Consider the following 18,262-nt stretch of genomic DNA (forward strand, 5'->3'; position numbering starts at 1 on the left):
GGAGCCCTGCATTGGGCTCCCTGCTCAGCAGAGAGTCTGCTTCTCCCTCTGCCCCTCTCTCTTTGATCTTTCTTGTTCTTACTGTCTCTCAAATAAAATCTTTAAAAATTTTTTTTAAAAAGAACAAGGTAAAAATCAACTTTTCAGTTTTGGTCTGATTGTATAGTCTACCCTATCCTCTGCCTGTTTTTCAGATCTTGGAATCATCAAAAGTGAACGATATCTAGGCTTTTTTTTATTTTTTTAAGAATTTATTATTTATTCATGAGAGAGACAGAGAAGCAGAGACACAGGCAGAGGGAGAAGCAGGCTCCCTGCAGGGATCCCAACGTGGGGACTCGATCCCAGAACTCCGGGATCACGCCCTGAGCCAAAGGGAGATGCTCAACCACTGAGTCACCCAAGTGCACCTCAGGCTTTTTGTTTTTAGTATTTAGTTTACTGTTGCTCTTAAAAAGTTCTTTGAAGGAGAAGTTCCAGGCCATTAGCCAAACTTGCTGGGATTTATAGCTTTGTGCTTTTCCACTATTACTATTCATGGATCTTAAAAACCGAGGTATGTTATATCTAGATTTTTTTCACAGCTTTGTTGATAGAGGTGCATTTTTTCTTCAAGTGAAAAGATATTGGGTTGTATTTTATATTTATTTAAAAAAGATTTAAGTATAAAGGGATGTTATAAAATCAACCAGAAGAAGATACCTTTGAGTTTCCAAAATAGGTATGATGTATTCAGACTTTTTAACTTGAAATTTCAAGTATGTCTTACTTGTGGATTCTAAATTACAGTAGAAAAAAAATCTGAATGTTTCCAATGACTTTGTGACCTTACTTATAACTTAATTATCTTTTTAGCTAAATTTCAGTTTAATTGATAATTATAATGCAAAACTATGCATAGTGTGATCTCATTTTCATAATAAAAAATTAACATGTTACTATATGTATGGGAAAAGGAATCTGGATTGATAAACATCAAATTGTTAAGTGTAGTCAAATTAGAGTGGTAAGTATGGGAAACCATACATCCTGAGAAGTTTGTGGTTTTTCTTTTTTTTTTTTTTAATATTTTATTTATTTGAGGGAACGGGAGACTGAGAGAGAGTGAGTACAGCAGCAGCGGGAGGGGCGAAGGGAGAAGGAAAAGTAGACTCCTGGTTGAGCAGGGAGCCCCAGGTGGGGCTCAGTCCCAGGACCCTGGGTTCATGACGTGAGCTGAAGGCAGACGCTTAATCGACTGAGCCACCCAGGCGCCTGAAGTTAGTGTTTTCTTAAAGGACTTGTACAGTTCTGTACTGAACATCTTCAAAGGATGATAAGATTTTTTTTCCTACTTCATATTAGGAATTATTTCAAAGATTTTTAAGACTTGTTTATATCAGATTATAACAAGATTTTGTTTGCCCCAGGCCACAGTCATTGGACTTTTATGTAAGTGTCAATGCTCTTTGCAAAGTGCATTGAGACCAGCCCATAAAAAATCCTATCTTAGTGTAAATCTTCAAAATAATTGTCTTCCTTGTATCAGCAATGGTGTTAATAGCTGCTTTTGTCAGTTAATACTGCATATTTCTCTGCAAAAGTTTATTGATTGAAATGGATAAAAATATCTGCTTACACCTTTGACAAATTTATTGTGATAGATTTTACATATTATGCAGTTCACGTAAAGTGTACAGTTCAGTGGTTTTGCATAATAGCGATATTTGCATCCATCATCATAGTCAGTTTTAAAACTTTTTCATTATCTCAAAAAGAAAACCTGTACCTTTTGTCACAACCCCTCTCCCTAGCAACCCACTCATCTACTTTCTATCTCAGCATATTTGCTTATTCTGGACATTTCATATAAATGGAATTCTACAGAATGTGGTCTCTTGTGTCTGACTTCTTTAACTTCGTGAAATGTTTATGATGTTAAGTCTCATGCATCAGTGTTCGTTTATATTGCTGAATTATATTCCATTTTATGGGTATACCCCGTTTTGTCTTTTTAGTTACTGGTTGATGGACATTTAAATTGTTCCTAACAGGGACAGCCTGGGTGGCTCAGCAGTTTAGCACCGCCTTTTTAATCAATGGAAAAAAGCAAGACACAATTACCATGACAGCCAAAAATAATCTAATGTTAGGAACAATTTTTTTTAAAGATTTTTTTTGTATTTATTTATTCATGAGAGACAGAGAGGCAGAGACACAGGCAGAGGGAGAAGCAGGCTCCAGGCAGGGAAGCCCGACGTGGTACTCGATCCCTGGGTCTCCAGGATCACACCCTGGCCGAAGGCGGCGCTAAATTGCTGAGCCACCTGGGCTGCCCTGTTAGTGCCTTTGGAGGCAGGCTTCTTCTGTATCACATCCTTATTAGAATGAGTTTTCCTTGTCTTTCCAAATGAAGACCTGAAAGATGGAATAGCTAGTACTGTTTCCTAGGGTGTATTATTGCTGCTGTAGTACTGTTGTTGTATTGTACTAAATAAATAATCCTCATTTCCTTATTGTATTGTATGAAATAAATAATCCTCCAGAACTAATGTGTTCTTTGGATATCTGAAGTTCTCTAATAAAGAGCTTACTCCTGCAAAGACTTCTTAATTTCTGAATATAATTTAACCTTTTCTTACTTGTTTAATGTTTCTGATACTGTAACAGTGAAGCAGAAACACTTAGGACTTTATTGCCCGAATTACTAGATGGTCTCAAAGTTCTTACCTCCTTTAAAAAAAAATATTTTTTTTCTTTCTCTTGTAAGCCTGGTAAATAGTATTTTTAATAGTCCCTGTGCCTGTTTGAATAGTCCTTTACTCCCACCTTATTTCTAATTTGAATATGCATAATGCATATTGGGAACCCAGGTAGCCTGACTTGTTAGATTTTTTTTTTAAGAAGATTTTTATTTATTTATTTGAGAGAGCACAAGAGCATGAGTGGGTGGTGGAGAAGCAGACTCCCTGCTGAGTAGGGAGCCGGGATGTGGGGCTTTATCCCAGGACCCTGAGATCAGAACCTGAGCTGAAGGCAGATACTTGAACAACTCAGCCACCCAGGTGCCCCCCTGATTGTTAGATTTATGTGCAAATGAGAACTAGTAGATGTCCAGTAAGAATTTTGGGGTGTGAGAGCTTCAGACTTTGATTTTATGGTTTTAGTATTTAGATTAGATTTTTTTTTTTTTTTTTAGGGTTCAGGGCTATACTGGGAATTGGTGGATAGTCTAATTATGTGTAAATTTATGTATTATATTCAAGTAATAAAATTCATCCCTTTGAGGATTCAGGCCCTTTATTATTTTGTCTGCAGCTTTACATACTAATCTGCATGATCATGTATTTTTGCTTGCTTATATAAACTAGTAATAATGGTTACCTCAGAGAATAGTCTTCTTTTGGCTAGGATAAATTTCCATGAAAAACCTACAGATAGAAGAAAAGCAAAGTTAGATAATAAGTTTTTGATCTTAAAAATGAAAAATAGTAGGAGCCAAATGGATATGTTTGGATTCATTAGTCTGTGTTTTTATGTTGTATTCTTATTGGTAAATAGAAATGGATGTTCAAAATGCTGAGTATATTGTCTATATTATCTCATTACAAATACCACATTTTAATTTATTGTATATATGGCAAAATAATTACTATTTCTATATTAGTTTACAAGTTTGTTAAGGAGTTCTTAAAATAGGTTTCCTGTTTTTGGTGAACTATAAAAAAATTAGGTTTCATATTGTGTAATTCTTGCCTATTGTATTGCTATTTCCAACAAATACATTGAATTCATTATTTTATTTTCATGGAAGAAAAACTACTAATTGTAAAGAGAGTTTAGTTTAGCTTAGTTTATTAATAGTCTTATTTCATTTATAAAATTGATATTTCTGTCTTCTTCCCTATGACTTACTAATTTAGCATTTATTGGAAAAAATGGCAGTAAAGGTTTTCTAGGATTGTGTAGTGGTCTTGTTCTGTTAATTTCTCATTAGTTGAGGACTAACCAATGACTGTTACTGCTCTTTTGTTAAAATTTTATCTCCTTTCTCACTTCTCAAGTTGTTTAAGTTTACTAAAAGATTTATGTTAGCTATTATAAAGCATTTTGTGGTATTGAATGCTTAAGTGACTAATAATAGGCTCTTGTGACTCAGAAGTCAATAATCAGGAATCCCTTAATGTGTATTAAAGGAATTGAAATGGGCTTTGGTCATGTATTTAAAAAGATCTATGGTTCTCTTTTCTAAATTATACTGCATGTTATTTTTTTAAAATTTCAGACCTAATTCCATTACTATAGTCATAAGTGATTATAGAATGTGTTCATGTATGTTTAATGTGTGTATATGTATATATAGTAAATTGTAAACTTTGTCAAACTGTGTAGTATTTCTTTGATACAGTTTAAAGTCATACAATGAGCAACAGTGGTTCAATTAAAGAGAAGTAGCTCACCTGCATATTAGAATTGCATATTGGTTAGTGTAGGGTTATTCTTAAGTCATTTTAATCTTTTTTTGTTGTCATTAAACTAAAAATCTTTTTCAATTTTAGGGGGAAAAAAATAGTGGCTTTGATGTCCTGTACCATAATATGAAACATGGACAGATATCAACAAAAGAACTAGCAGATTTTGTGAGAGAAAGGTATGTATTTTTTAAATAAGTAATTTAACAATTCATCTAGTTAAATTTTAGAATATAAATGAGAAAAAACATTTTTTTTGAGAGAGACAGGGGTGCTCTAGTGGGCACGGGGTTAGGGAGAGAATCTTAAGCAGGCTCCCAGCATGGAGCCAGAGGTGGAACTCAATCCCAAGACCCTGGGATCACAACCTGAGCTAAAATCAAGAATCAGACACTTAGCCAACTGAGCTGTCCAGGATATTTTAGTTAGATCTGGCTTAAAATTATCAAGTACACTCTTGAAAAGTACATTATTATAGTTACATTTTAAAGTAGTGTGGTTATCTGGTGTCTATACATTTACGTGATAGTTCCAAGTAGCATTGCTGAACTCCTGGTTTGTATTCACTGTTTGAAAATTTCTACATATTTTTCATTGAATTTATTATTACTAGCAAGGTGATACAATAGAAAAATGGAGGAATTTTGTAGGATAAAATACTCCATTTTATTTTATTTTTTTCAAGTTTTGGGATACATCTATAATTTTATTACAAAAGCATCCTTTTGGCATTAGTTGGTTACAGTGAAAGCAAGATACTGTAAGTGTGGCATAGCAGCTCTAATGTAACAGTTGCGTTCCCTGCTTCCTGAACCCAAATTTAAGTTGCCTTATATCTGTTATATACAAGTTACCTGCATTCATTAATGCTGCAAATAGGGAGGAGCTGATGCTAAGGGATTAGAGTAAATGTTGATAAGACTTTTTTTTTTTTTAAAGATTTTATTTATTTATTCATGAGAGACAGAGAGAGAGAGAGAAAGAGAGAGAGAGAGGCAGAGACACAGGCAGAGGGAGAAGCAGGCTCCATGCAGGGAGCCTGATGTGGGACTCCATCCCGGGTCTCCAGGATCAGGCCCTGGGCTAATGGCGTCGCTAAACCGCTGAGCCCCCTGGGCTGCCCCTTGATAAGACTTTAAAAGTTTCTTCATGGGAAGGAACTTCCCTCCGTCCCCACCATTTACCTTACTTTAAAATAATCAGTTGCTAGTCTGAATAGCAGCAGCACCCAGGGAGCATCACGCTTAGTTCTTGTTAAACAGCAATACCTGTGCAATGCACGTTTTACAGCACAGGCAAAGGGAATGATCGCTTTTTTTTTTTAATTTTAATTTTTATTTATTTATGATAGTCACAGAGAGAGAGAGAGAGAGAGGCAGAGACACAGGCAGAGGGAGAAGCAGGCTCCATGCACCGGGAATCCGACGTGGGATTCGATCCCGGGTCTCCAGGATCACGCCCTGGGCCAAAGGCAGGCGCCAAACCGCTGCGCCACTCGGGGATCCCGGGAATGATCGCTTTAAACTCCTGCATTAGAGTCTCTTAAAAAAATAAAAGCATTCCATTGAGTTCTTCCAGATGGTGTTATTGCTGTACATTTGTTGGTGGGTTACTCTGTTCTGTGTTTGCTTTGAAGGGATCTTCCAGTATATCTCCAATATTCCTTTCTTATAGAGTCCTTTTCTTTAGCTAGAATTTCACACAACTCTAATGCTTTATTGAGATTGTTCTCCTTGTCACATTAGTTTTCTAGCATGTCTTCATAGATGTCCATGAGAAAGGCAATCAGGTAGGGGAAACTATGACTTGGTTGCAAATCAAATCACTGGTTTAACGATTGGGATATTTGGAAAGACCAGGATCCTGTACAATCCCTTTCAAATAGTTGTGTGCAGTCTCATTATGTGGTACTGGTTTGATCATTTCCAGAGTGTACTGGACTTCCCTCTCCAGCATAGCACTATCATTGTAGCCAGTGGTGTTAGAAATTGTGACGTAGGGGATCCCTGGGTGGCTCAACGGTTTGGCACCTGCGTTTGGCCCAGGGTGTGATCCTGGAGTCCCGGGATCGAGTCCCACGTCGGGCTCCCTGCGTGGAACCTGCTTCTCTCTCTGCCTCTCTCTCCCTCTCTCTGTATCTCATGAATAAATAAATAAAATCTTTAAAAAAAATTATGAAATATATTTGGTTCCAGACAGAGTTATTACATCCTCTTTAAGAACCTGGTCTACAGGGGTGCCTCGGTGGCTCAGCAGTTGAGCGTCTGCCTTCAGCTCAGGCCGTGACCCCGGGGTCCTGGGATTGAGTCCCACATCAGGCTCCCCACAGGGAGCCTGCTTCTCCCTCTGCCTGTGTCTTTGCCTCTCTCTCTCTGTGTCTCTCATGAATAAGTAAATAAAATCTTAAAAAAAAAAAAAAAAAAAGGAACCTGGTCTATGTACTGCAGCTTATTATCCCAAAGTTTAAATTCCTGGATAACCCATTGTCGATGTTGCCAGGCTTGGTAATTCTTTGCATTCTGATAAGAATATCAGCAATAAACTCAAGCTCCTGAGATGGATCTTGTAGCCATTCCATTAATACTCGCCTCTGATGCCAAACTTGATAGTTTTGGGGCTGTTTCTCAATTACTGCAGTGATGTAGTTCATTTCTTCATTTAGATGATTTTGAAGTGACTTCAAGAGAACTTTCCGAAAATGCCACACTGTATAATTGGCTGCATTTAACTCAGTAGCATCTCTGCTGACTTTAAAAGCTCGTTCACTTCTTTCATCACCCTGCAGAATGATCCGGAAATAATCATACACTTCTCTAAATTTTTCACTATAAATGATCCGGACCCCTGGATTGGGGCCATCGTTCTGCGGCACTGTATCTCTATCAGCCCATTCTGTTCTGGGCCTGTACAGGACATAGGTGGGCGAGTCCAGGCTCAGGAACGCGTCATCCATGGGGGACGCCACCGCTTCTCCCAGCTCAGCTGCATGGCTTCTTCCTGCGGCTGGGGCTCCAGCTCTGGCTCCCGGCAGGACTTGCTGCCCTGCACAGCCTCCCCCACCCTCTCCGTGGCCACCATCTGCAAAATATTACCATTTTAAACAAACATCATGAAACATGCTAAAATAATTTGAAAAGCCTAAGGTTTTTGAATTTGTAGTTTAATTATGATTGATTGATTGATTTAGATTTTAAGTGGGCTCCACACCCAATGTGGGGCTTGAACTCACAACCTTGAGATCAACAGTTGCATGCTCTATCAGCTGAGCCAGGCATGTGCCCCTCTGAGTTTTATTTTAAAGAAGTATAAGTATGTATTTTGAAAATCTGCAAATTTCTAAAATGTGTTGTCTTTAAGACTGAGAATATGGGATGCCTGGATGGCTCAGCAGTTAAGCGCCTGCCTTCGGTTCAGGGCATGATCCTGGAGTCCCGGGATCGAGTCCCACATCGGGCTCCCTGCATGGAGCCTGATTCTCCCTCTGCCTGTGTCTCTGCCTCTCTCTCTCTCTCCCTCTCTGTGTGTCTCATGAATAAATAAAATCTTTAAAAAAAAAATCTTTAAAAAAAAAATCAAGGTAATTTGATTTGGATAAAGCTATTTTGTGGCTAGGCCTGCTTGGTAATTTGGGTTATTTCTAGTTTTTGCTATTACAAGTAACTTTGCTTTGAATATTCTTGCACATGGGTCTTGCCACACATATTTATATTAGGTATATGCCCTAGAGTGGAATTGCCAGGTCATAGAGTTATGTATGTGTAACTGTTGTAGGTAATGCCAAAGAATTTTCCAGGGTGGTTGTACCAGTTTACACCAGCAGCAACCTTGTTTCAGAGTTCTAGTCATTCCATGTCCTCATTGCCACTTGGTATGGCTTGTCTTTTTTTTTTTTTTTTTTTTGGCTCGTCTTTTAATTTGAATCATTCTGATAAGTAGTACTACATGTTTCCCTCACTTTTCAGAGGTTTGTGTTATGTCATTTTGCTCTTAGGAAATATCGACATTAGTGCCTTTTTTTGCTAACCGGGAAAAATCTGAAGAGGATTTGGGTTTTTGCAAAATATCGAAATGAGAAAATAGCATTTGGCGTTTGTTTTGCAGTGAGCCCTTCTGGAGGCAGTGCACACAGTGAAAGTGCCACTGCCAGGCTTCTTCCTTTCGAACTGTGCTCAGCATCTCAGCATCAAGCTGCTGTAGTTTTGAACTGTGTGAGCATCTGTGCCTTACCTCAGTTTATTTTGTGTATCTGTTAGCAAGATGTGTCCTGCGGTATCAGAAAAGCCTAAGAGGGGTATTTTTTGGGTCCAGTAAAGCTCAGAAATTTTTCCATATAAATTAATGGTAATTGCTTCTTTGCTTTATGCCATTTGGCTTTTGAAAGGTTTCATGGGAAGGCTGAACTTCTAGATGGTGAGGGATACCTGTATCTCATTATGATTTTATTTTATTTAATTAATTTTTTAAAAGATTTTATTTATTCATAGAGACACAGGAAGAGAGAGAGGCAGAGACACAGGCAGAGGGAGAAGTAGGCTCCATGTAGGGACCCTGCTCATTGTGATTTTAATTTGCATTTTCTTGATCGATAATGAGCTTGAGCATCCTTTCATATGTTTATTGGTCATTTGCATTTCCTGTTTTATGAAGTACCTCTTTATCTCTTTTTTTAATAAAGTATTTATTTGAGAGAGGGAGAGAGAGTGGGCACACACACGCATGCAGTGTGGGAAAGAGCAAGAGGGATAGACTCCTCAAGCAGACTCCCTGCTGAGTGTGGATCCAGTGCAGGGCTGGATCCCAGGATCCATGAGATCATGACCTGAGCTGGAAGCAAGAGTGGGACATTCAACCAACTGAGTCACCCGGACGCCCCCGTTCATTTCTGGTGTTTTTTTTTTTCTTGTTCTCCTCCCCCTCTTTAAAGAATAAATTGAAGGAGCTCTTTAGATATTTTGGATGAAAGCATTTTGTTGGTACGGTGTTGCAAATTCATTTTTTTTTTTTTTAAAGATCTTATTTATTCATGAGAGACACAGAGAAAGAGAGGGAAAGACTCAGAGGGAGAAGCAGTTTCCATATAGGGAGCCCAATGTGGGACTCGATCCCAGGTCTCCAGGGTCCCGTCCTGGGCCAAAGGTGGTGCCAAACCACTGAGCCACCTGGGCTGCCCGGTGTTGCAAATTTATATATAAATGTACTTGATTTTTATATATTGACTTTGTGCCCAGCAATCTGTTAGTCTTTGCTTATTCTGACAATTTATCTGTAGATTGTTTGGGATTTTCTGTATGTATAATCATCTTGTACAAAATGACAGTTTTGTATATCCCTTTGCAGTCCTCATACCTTTTGGTTTTTCTTGACTTACCATACTGGCTAATACCTCAGGTATAATGCTGAATAGAAATGATGATGGCAGGCGTCTGGTCCTGTTCCTAGTCTCATATTTATTTCACTATTTTTTTTTTAAGGATTTTATTTGTTTATTTGAGAGAAACAGAGCATGAGCAGGAAGAGGGGCAGAGGAGGAGGAAGAAGCAGACTCCCCTCTGAGCAGGGAGCCCAATATGGAGCTCAATCCCAGGACCCTGAGATCATGACCCGAGCCAAAGGGAGATCCCCAACCAACTGAGCCACCCAGTTGCCCCCACTCCTTTTTTTTTTTTTTTTTTTTTAAATAGGCTTCATGTGGAGCCCAACACGGGGCTTAAACTCATAACCCTGAGATCAAGACCTGAGCTGAGATCAAGAGTCAAACACTTAACCGACTGAGCCACCCAGGTGCCCCTTACGTTTCACTCTTAAATATGATATATTTATTCTAGTTTTTTCCTTACTGTTAATCAGATAATGGAAATTCCCATTTGTTTACTGTTTTCTACTTTTTTTTAAAAATTATGAATGGTTGTTGACTTTGATCAAATGCTTTTCATGTATCTATTAAGATTTTTTTCTTTTTTTCCTCCTTGTTAAAAGCTGAATTTTTTTTTTTTTAAGATTTTATTTATTCATAAGAAACAGAGAGAGGTAGAGACACAGGCAGAGGGAGAAATAGGCTCCATGTAGGGAGCCGGACGTGGGACTCGATCCTGGGACCGTGGGATCATGCCCTAAGCCAAAGGCAGACGCTCAACCACTGAGCCACCCAGGCATCTCGTTAAGAACTGAATTACACTGAAGTTTGAATGTTAGACTGACTTCTTATTCCTGATATAAACTCAACTTGGTGGAGCTATATTATCATTTTTAAAGATTTTACTTATTCATTAATGAGACACACAGAGAGAGAGAGAGAGACAGAGACAGAGACACAGGCAGAGGGAGAAGCAGGCTCCATGCAAGGAGCCTGATGCGGGACTCGATCCCGGGACTCCAGGATCAGGCCATGAGCCGAAGGCGGTGCGAAACTGCTGAGCTACCCGGGCTGCCCTTATATATTATCATTTTTGTATATTAGTGGGTCACTTTGATGTTTTATTTAGGATTTTAGCATCTATATTTGTGATAGATAGTGGCCTGAAAAATTCCTTTATCTAACTCTTATTAGGTTTTGGTATCCAGATTAGTTGGTCTTATACAATGAATTGGGAGTATACCTCATTTTTTTATTCTTTGAAAATATTTGTGGAATATTATAGTTTCTTCTTTATGTATTTCATAGATTTTGCTGGTAGAATCATCTTTCTAGGAATGTTTCAAATTACATACTTAATTTCTTCAGTTCTTACAGGATTACTCAGATATTCCAGTTTTTCAATGAGTTTGATAAGTTTTACATATATACACTTAAAGATTTATTTATTTTAGGGAAAATGTGTGCACGCATGAATGAGGGGAGGGATGGAGGGAGAAGGAGCAAAGTGGACTCTCTGCTGAGTGTGTATGTAGGGTGGCTGGCTCCATCCTATAATCCTGAGACCATGACCTGAGCCAAAATCAAGAGTCTGCTGTTCAACTGACTGAGCCACCTGGGCACCCTGATAAGTTATATTTTTAAGGAATTATTTCATCTACATTTTCTTTCTTTTTTTTAAGATTTTATTTATTTATTCATGAGAGAGACAGAGAGAGAGAGAGGCAGAGACAGAGGCAGAGGGAGAAGCAGGCTCCACGGAGGGAGCCCGATGTGGGACTCGATCCCGGGTCTCCAGGATCACGCCCTGGGCTGAAGGCAGGCACTAAAACACTGAGCCACCCAGACTGCCCTCATCTACATTAAAAAAAAATTTTTTTTTTCATTTTTATTTTAAATAGGCTACATGCCCAAAATGGGTCTTGAACCCATGACCCTGAGATCAAGAGTTGCATGATCTACTGACTGAGCCAGCCAGGTATCCCTCATCTACATTTTCAGATTTGTTAGAAAAAACTTACTCTTAATGTCCTCTTATGGACTTTTATTTTTATTTATTTTATTTTATTTTTATTTTTTAAAGATTTTATTTATTTATTCATGAGAGACACAGAGAGAGCGAGAGGCAGAGACATAGGCAGAGGGAGAAGCAGGCACCATGCAGGGAGCCTGATGTGGGACTCGATCCCGGGACTCCAGGATCACATCCTGGGCCAAAGGCAGGCTCCAAACCGCTGAACCACCCAGGGATCCCCGGACTTTTATTTTTATTTATTTATTTGTCTATTTATTTTTTATTTTATTTTATTTTTTTTTTTTGTCTATTTATTTTTAAGTAGGTTCTGTGCCCAACATGAGGCTTGAAACTCATGACCTTGAGATAGAGAGTTGCGCGCGCTGACTGAACCAGCCAGGTGCTCCCTTTTATGAACTTTTTAAATGTGCGCTGGATCTGTACTAGATGTCCCCTTTTCATTCCTGATTTTGGTTATTTGTGCCTTCTCTATATTTTATGATCAGTTTCATTTGTTGCTTGTTGGTTTAATAATTTGTATAAAAAAGTAACTTTTGGCTTTGCTGACCCTTTTTGTATATTTATTTTCTATTTCATTAACTTTCTGTTCCTTATTTCCTTTTACTTTGTGTTCAATTTGCTGTTTTTCTAATTTTGAGATGGATGTTTGACAATGATTTTAAGCCTTTTTTCATCTTTCTTTTTTTTAAGATTTTATTTTTTAAAAGATTTTATTTATTCATGAGAGACACACAGAGAGGCAGAGACATAGGTAGAGGGAGAAATAGGCTCCACGCAGGGAGCCCAGTGCAGGACTCGATCCCGGGACTCCAGGATCATGCCCTGGGCCAAAGGCTCAACTGCTGAGCCATCCAGATATCCCAAAGATTTTATTGTTTTAAGTAATCTCTATACCCAACGTGGGACTCAAACTCACAACCCCGAGATCAAGAGTTGCACACTTCACCAACTGAGCCAGTCAGGCATCCCAACCTTTTTTCATTTCTTTTTTTTAAAAGATCTTATCTATTTATTCATGAGAGACACAGAGAGAGAGAGAGGCGGAGACACAGGCAGAGGGAGAAGCAGGCTCCATGCAGGGAGCCCGACACCGGACTCGATCCCGGGTCTCCAGGATCACACTCTGCAGGCGGCGCCAAACCGCTGTGCCACCGGGGCTGCCCCCTGTTTTCATTTTTGATATATTCATTAAAGTCTGTAAATCTCCCTCAAACATTGCTTTGTTGTGCCTCACTAGTTTTAGATATTCTAAGTTTCCTTGTGCTTTTTTCCTTGCCTCTCTGGGTTATTTCGAAGTATATTTCTAAAATTCCAAATATGTGATTTTTAAAGGTATATATTTGTTTATGCTTAATTACATGTAGTTAGAGAACATACTCTGTATGATTTCAGTGTTTTGAAATTTGTTGACACTTAGGTTACAGACCAGGATAGAGTCAATTTTGGCAAATACCTGCATGTACCTGAAAAGGCTATATTTTGCATTTGTTGCCTATATGTATTTAAGTTTGTGCATTCTGTTGTTCAGTTCTAATCTATCTCTACTGGTTTTTGTTTTATTTTAATCCCACCCATTTTATTGGTTCCCAAGAGAGTTATATTGAAAATCTTTCATTTTGATTGTGATTTTTCTACTTATCCATGTACTTCTGTCAATTTTTGCTTTATATATTCGAACCCATGTTAGTAGGTGGATACAGATTCTTTTTTTAAATTGAAGTGTGGTTCACACATATGTTTACATTAGTTTCAGGTGTACAACATAGTGATTGGACAGCTGTACATGCTGTGCTCACCACAGTGTAGCTACTGTCTTTTACCATACGGTGCTCTCACAGTACTTTTGACCCTATTCCCTCTGTATGCTTCATTCATATGACTTACTCATTCCATAAGTGGAAGCCTATGTACCCTTTCCCCTCTCCTTAACCCATATTGTCCCTGCCCCCTCATCCCTTCTCTTACCTCTCCTTCGACAATCACCAGTTTGTTCTCTGTATCTATAGGTCTGTTTATGTTTTTTTGTGTTGTTTGATCATTTGTTTTTTAGATTTCACATAAGTGGAATACTTTATGGTATTTGTCAGACTTATTTCACTTAGTGTAATGGGCCATATTTGGCTGATGGTGCTGTAGGTTGCCAGACTCTATGTTATTTTAGTATTTGTTATCTATGTATCCTATTTATGTTTTATTTTTTCCTCTTCTTTCTTGCTTTTTGGCCTTTTAAAAAATTATCTTTTCTTCTATTAGCTTAGAAGTAATACCCTCTTTTACTTTTTCTTTTAGTGGTTATCCTAGGTTTACAACAAAATTGAGAGGAAGATATGGAGATTTCCCATTTATCTCTGCTCCTACACATGCATAGCCTCCCCTATTTTGAACATCCTTCACCAGAATGGTATATTTAAAACATTTTTTAAAAAATTTCTTATCTAAAAAAATTTTTATTTAAAAATTTTTTAATTGATGTATAGTTGACATACAAATTTATATTAGTTTCAGGCATACAATATAGGGAATATGCAATTATGTACATTAGAGAAGGCTTACCAGTGTAAGTGTGGTTACCTCTGTCACTATCCAAAGTTACTCCAATATTGTTGACTCTGTTCGCAATGTTGTACTTTTTCTTTTTTTTTTTTTGAAGATTTTATTTATTCATGAGAGGGAAGCCTAATGTGTGGGCCTCAATCCTAGGATTGAGATCTGGGATCACGCCCTGAGCCAAAGGCAGACACTCAAGCACTGAGCTACCCAGGTGCCCCCCCCCCCCCAATTCTGTACTTTTCATACCTATAATTTATTTATTGTGTACTGGAAGTTTTTTTTTTTTTAATTTTTTTAAATTTTTATTTATGATAGTCACAGAGAGAGAGAGAGAGAGAGAGAGAGAGAGGCAGAGACATAGGCAGAGGGAGGAGCAGGCTCCATGCACTGGGAGCCTGACGTGGGATTTGATCCCGGGTCTCCAGGATCGTGCCCTGGGCCAAAGGCAGGCGCTAAACTGCTGCGCCACCCAGGGATCCCCTGTACTGGAAGTTTGTATCTCTTAATCCCCTTCACCTATTTTGTCCATCTTCCCACCCCTCTGGAGTATGGTACATTTTTTTTTTTTTTTTTTTTTTTTTTTACCAAGGATGAACCTACATTGGCACATTATAATCACCCAAAGTCCATTGTTTTCCCTTGGGATTCACCCTTAGTATTGTACATTATGTGGTTTGGACAAATAATGGTATGTATCCATTGTTCCAGTATTACGTAGAGTATTTTCACTGTCTTAGGAATTGTTTGTGTTATTTTTCACTGTTTTCATAGTTTTGCCTTTTCCAAATGTCATATAGTTGAAATTATACAGTATGTAATAGACTTTTCAGATTGGTTTCTTTCACTTAGTAATATGCATTTAAGGTGCCTTAATATCTTTTCATGCCTTGGTGACCCATTTCTTTTAGTATTGAATAATATTCTATTGTTTGTATGTACCAGTTTATCCATTTACCTATCGAACAGTATGTTGGCTGCTTCCAAGTTTTGGTAGCAATGAATAAAGGTGTCCTAAGTATTTGTGGATTTTTGTGTGGACATAACTTTCCAACTCTTTTGGGTAGATACCAAAGAATTCCTTTGCTGGATTATACAGTAAGAATATGTTTAGTTTTGTAAGTAACTGCCAAAATGACTGTATCATTTTGCATTTCTATCAGCCATGAATGAGAATTTCTTTGCTCCACATCCTTGATAGTATTTGATTTTCTCAGTGGTTTAGACTTTGGTCCTTCTAATGGGTATGTAGTTGTATCTTGTTTTAATTTACATTTCCTTGATGACATATAATGTGTAGCATCTTTTCATATGCTTATTTGCCACCTGTATATCTTTTTTTAATTTTTTTTTTTGTGAGCTATCTTTTGAGGTCATTGGCCCATTTTTTAATCAGGTTGTTGTCTTATTCAATTTAAAGAGTTCTTTGTATATTTGGAGGTAATAATACTTTTTCAGATGTATCATTTGTAGTAGTTTCTCCCAGTCTATGGCTTTTCATTTTCTTGACATTGTTTTTCACAGAGCAGAAATTTTTAATTATAATGAAGTCCAACTTATATTGATTTCTGTCATAGATTTTTACCTTTGTTGTTCATCTGAAAAGACATCACCATACCCAGGGTCTTCTGGGTCTTCTCTCTTACGTTATCTTCTAGGATTTTCACAGTTTTGCATTTCACTGCATTTTAAAAAAATTAATTCTAGCATCTACTGTTGGGATGTTAGCTATGAGTAATTTTTGCTTCTTTAAAGGTAACATTTGGTGGTAGGAAGGGTTTAGCTGCTTTTAATATTTTCTTTTAGCCTTTCATTTTCAGCAGTTTTCACCTGTGTGTAAACATATGTTACCTAGGAATAGACATAGCTTTACTATTTGATGAAGTATAGATTTCTTTTTATTTATCCTCTTAGGGTTTGTTGGGCTACTTGGATCTGTTGTTTGATATCTTTTGTCAGCTTTGGAAAATGGTCCGTCATTATCTCTGGAAATGTTTTTTCCCTTTACACATTAGATTTTTTTACTTTGTCCTTTCTGTGTTTTCCATTCTTCCATTTCTCTTCTCTCTTTTCCACTCTTTGTCTTTTTTTTTTTTTTTTAAGATTTTTATCTATTTATTCATGAAAGACACAGAGAGAGAGAGGCAGAGACACAGGCAGAGGGAGAAGCAGGCTCCATGCCGGGAGCCCGATGTGGGTTTCAATCCCGGGACTCCAGGATCACACCCTGGGCCAAAGGCAGATGCCAAACTGCTCAGCCACCCAGGGATCCCTCTTTTGTCACTCTGAGCTTTATACCAGGATAGAGTCTTCTCACTTCTCTTCCTGTTTATTAATTCTTACCATAGTGTATTGAATCTGCTATTTAACTCTATGAGTTGAGATAATTTTTTTTTTAAGATTTTATTTATTTGAGAGACAATGTAAGAGAGAGATCACGAGCAGGAGGGAGGGAGTAGAGGAAGAAGCAGACTCCCTGCTAAACAGGGAGCCCAATACAGGGCTTTTATCCCAGGACCCTGGGATCCTGACCTGAGCTGAAGAGCTGAAGGTAGATGCTTAACTGACTGAGCCACCCAGGTGCCCAAGATAATAATTTTTGATATTGTATTTTTCAGATACAGAATTTGTGTCTCTTTTCAAATTTGCTCTGCTTTTACTTCACTTTTGAAAAATGACTTCCATTTCTTGACTGAAATTCTTTATTTATATTTTATTCATTATTTATATTTTATATCTATCTATCTATACACCTGTACACTCTGCACCCAATGTGGGGCTTGAATTCAGGATCCTGAGATCCAGAGTCACATGTTCTACTGACTGAGCCAGCTAGGTTCCCCTGAAATTCTTGATTTAATGTACTGTCTCCTTAAAGATAATATGTAAACTCATAAAATCTCAGCTTTACATTCTCAGCATTTGGAACGTTGCTAATTTGTTCCTCCTGGGTTTTGTTCATTTGTCTTATTTGCTTATGTCTGAAGGTTTTATGAGTGTGTATATGACATCCATACAGGATCCAGTATCAGGGTTTGAAAAGGTACTGTTGGTAGTCCCTTTGAGAGCTTGCCTACTTATGTTTTTTACTCCTTGAGTCTCAGAGGACATGAGATTTCCCATGCTTCTCATCTTTGGTAAGTCTGAATCTAGTTTTGTCTCCCTTACCCTGTGAAGCATTGAAAAACTCTGCTCCCTTCTTAGTCTCAGCTGCTGCTTCGAGATGCCCCCCAGGGAAAAGCTAATCAGCTGATATCTGACTTCTCTAGATATCCTTCCTGTAGATCTATCCTTCTCATTCTTACTTGCTTCCTGAGCTCTCTGATGCCTTATAGTTTAGTCCCTTTTTCTCCATAGTTTTCTGTTTTTCCTCATCAGAAAAAAAAACCACCAGGTTTTTTTTGTTTTGTTTTTGTTTTTTTGTTTTTTGTTTTTTGTTTTTTTTTTTTTAAAGATTTAAATTTTTTTTTTTAATTTTTATTTATTTATGATAGTCACAGAGAGAGAGAGAGAGAGGCAGAGACACAGGCAGAGGGAGAAGCAGGCTCCATGCACCGGGAGCCTGATGTGGGATTCGATCCTGGGTCTCCAGGATCGCGCCCTGGGCCAAAGGCAGGCGCCAAACCGCTGCGCCACCCAGGGATCCCTTGTTTTTGTTTTAAATCAGTTTACTGTTATAGATTAAGCCACTTTTTTTGCTGTTAAACTTACCCATTGAGATACTAATTTTTTTCTGTATTAACTTTTTTTTAGCTGATCAAAGTACCACCTTTGTGATACGATATATTAAAAAGCCATCAGAGGTTTAAAGGTGCAAAAAAAGGCACAGTTCCATCAGAGAGAGGCAGTTACTGTTAATAGTTCATTTTTGTTAGA

The 18,262-nt window shown here is 37.9% G+C and overlaps 1 protein-coding gene and 1 pseudogene across 7 annotated transcripts in view; one reads left to right on the top strand and one right to left on the bottom strand.

Moving 5' to 3' along the window:
- The window catches only part of FCHO2 (FCH and mu domain containing endocytic adaptor 2), a 121,073-nt gene that overhangs the window by 10,686 nt on the left and 92,125 nt on the right, over positions 1-18,262 (top strand). For 6 of the 7 annotated variants that reach the window (XM_077898141.1, XM_077898145.1, XM_077898143.1 and 3 more), the window contains exon 2: positions 4,539-4,630. In XM_077898141.1, coding sequence (XP_077754267.1) covers positions 4,539-4,630 — 92 coding nt within the window. Of the gene's footprint in view, positions 1-4,532; positions 4,631-10,132; positions 10,233-18,262 lie in introns of those variants that run through there. The other variant, XM_077898148.1, reaches the window with a different exon arrangement.
- On the bottom strand, positions 5,696-7,529 carry LOC144313272 (protein farnesyltransferase/geranylgeranyltransferase type-1 subunit alpha pseudogene; annotated as a pseudogene).

The sequence above is a fragment of the Canis aureus genome, chromosome 5 (genome assembly GCF_053574225.1).
Source record: "Canis aureus isolate CA01 chromosome 5, VMU_Caureus_v.1.0, whole genome shotgun sequence".
NCBI lineage: Eukaryota > Metazoa > Chordata > Mammalia > Carnivora > Canidae > Canis > Canis aureus.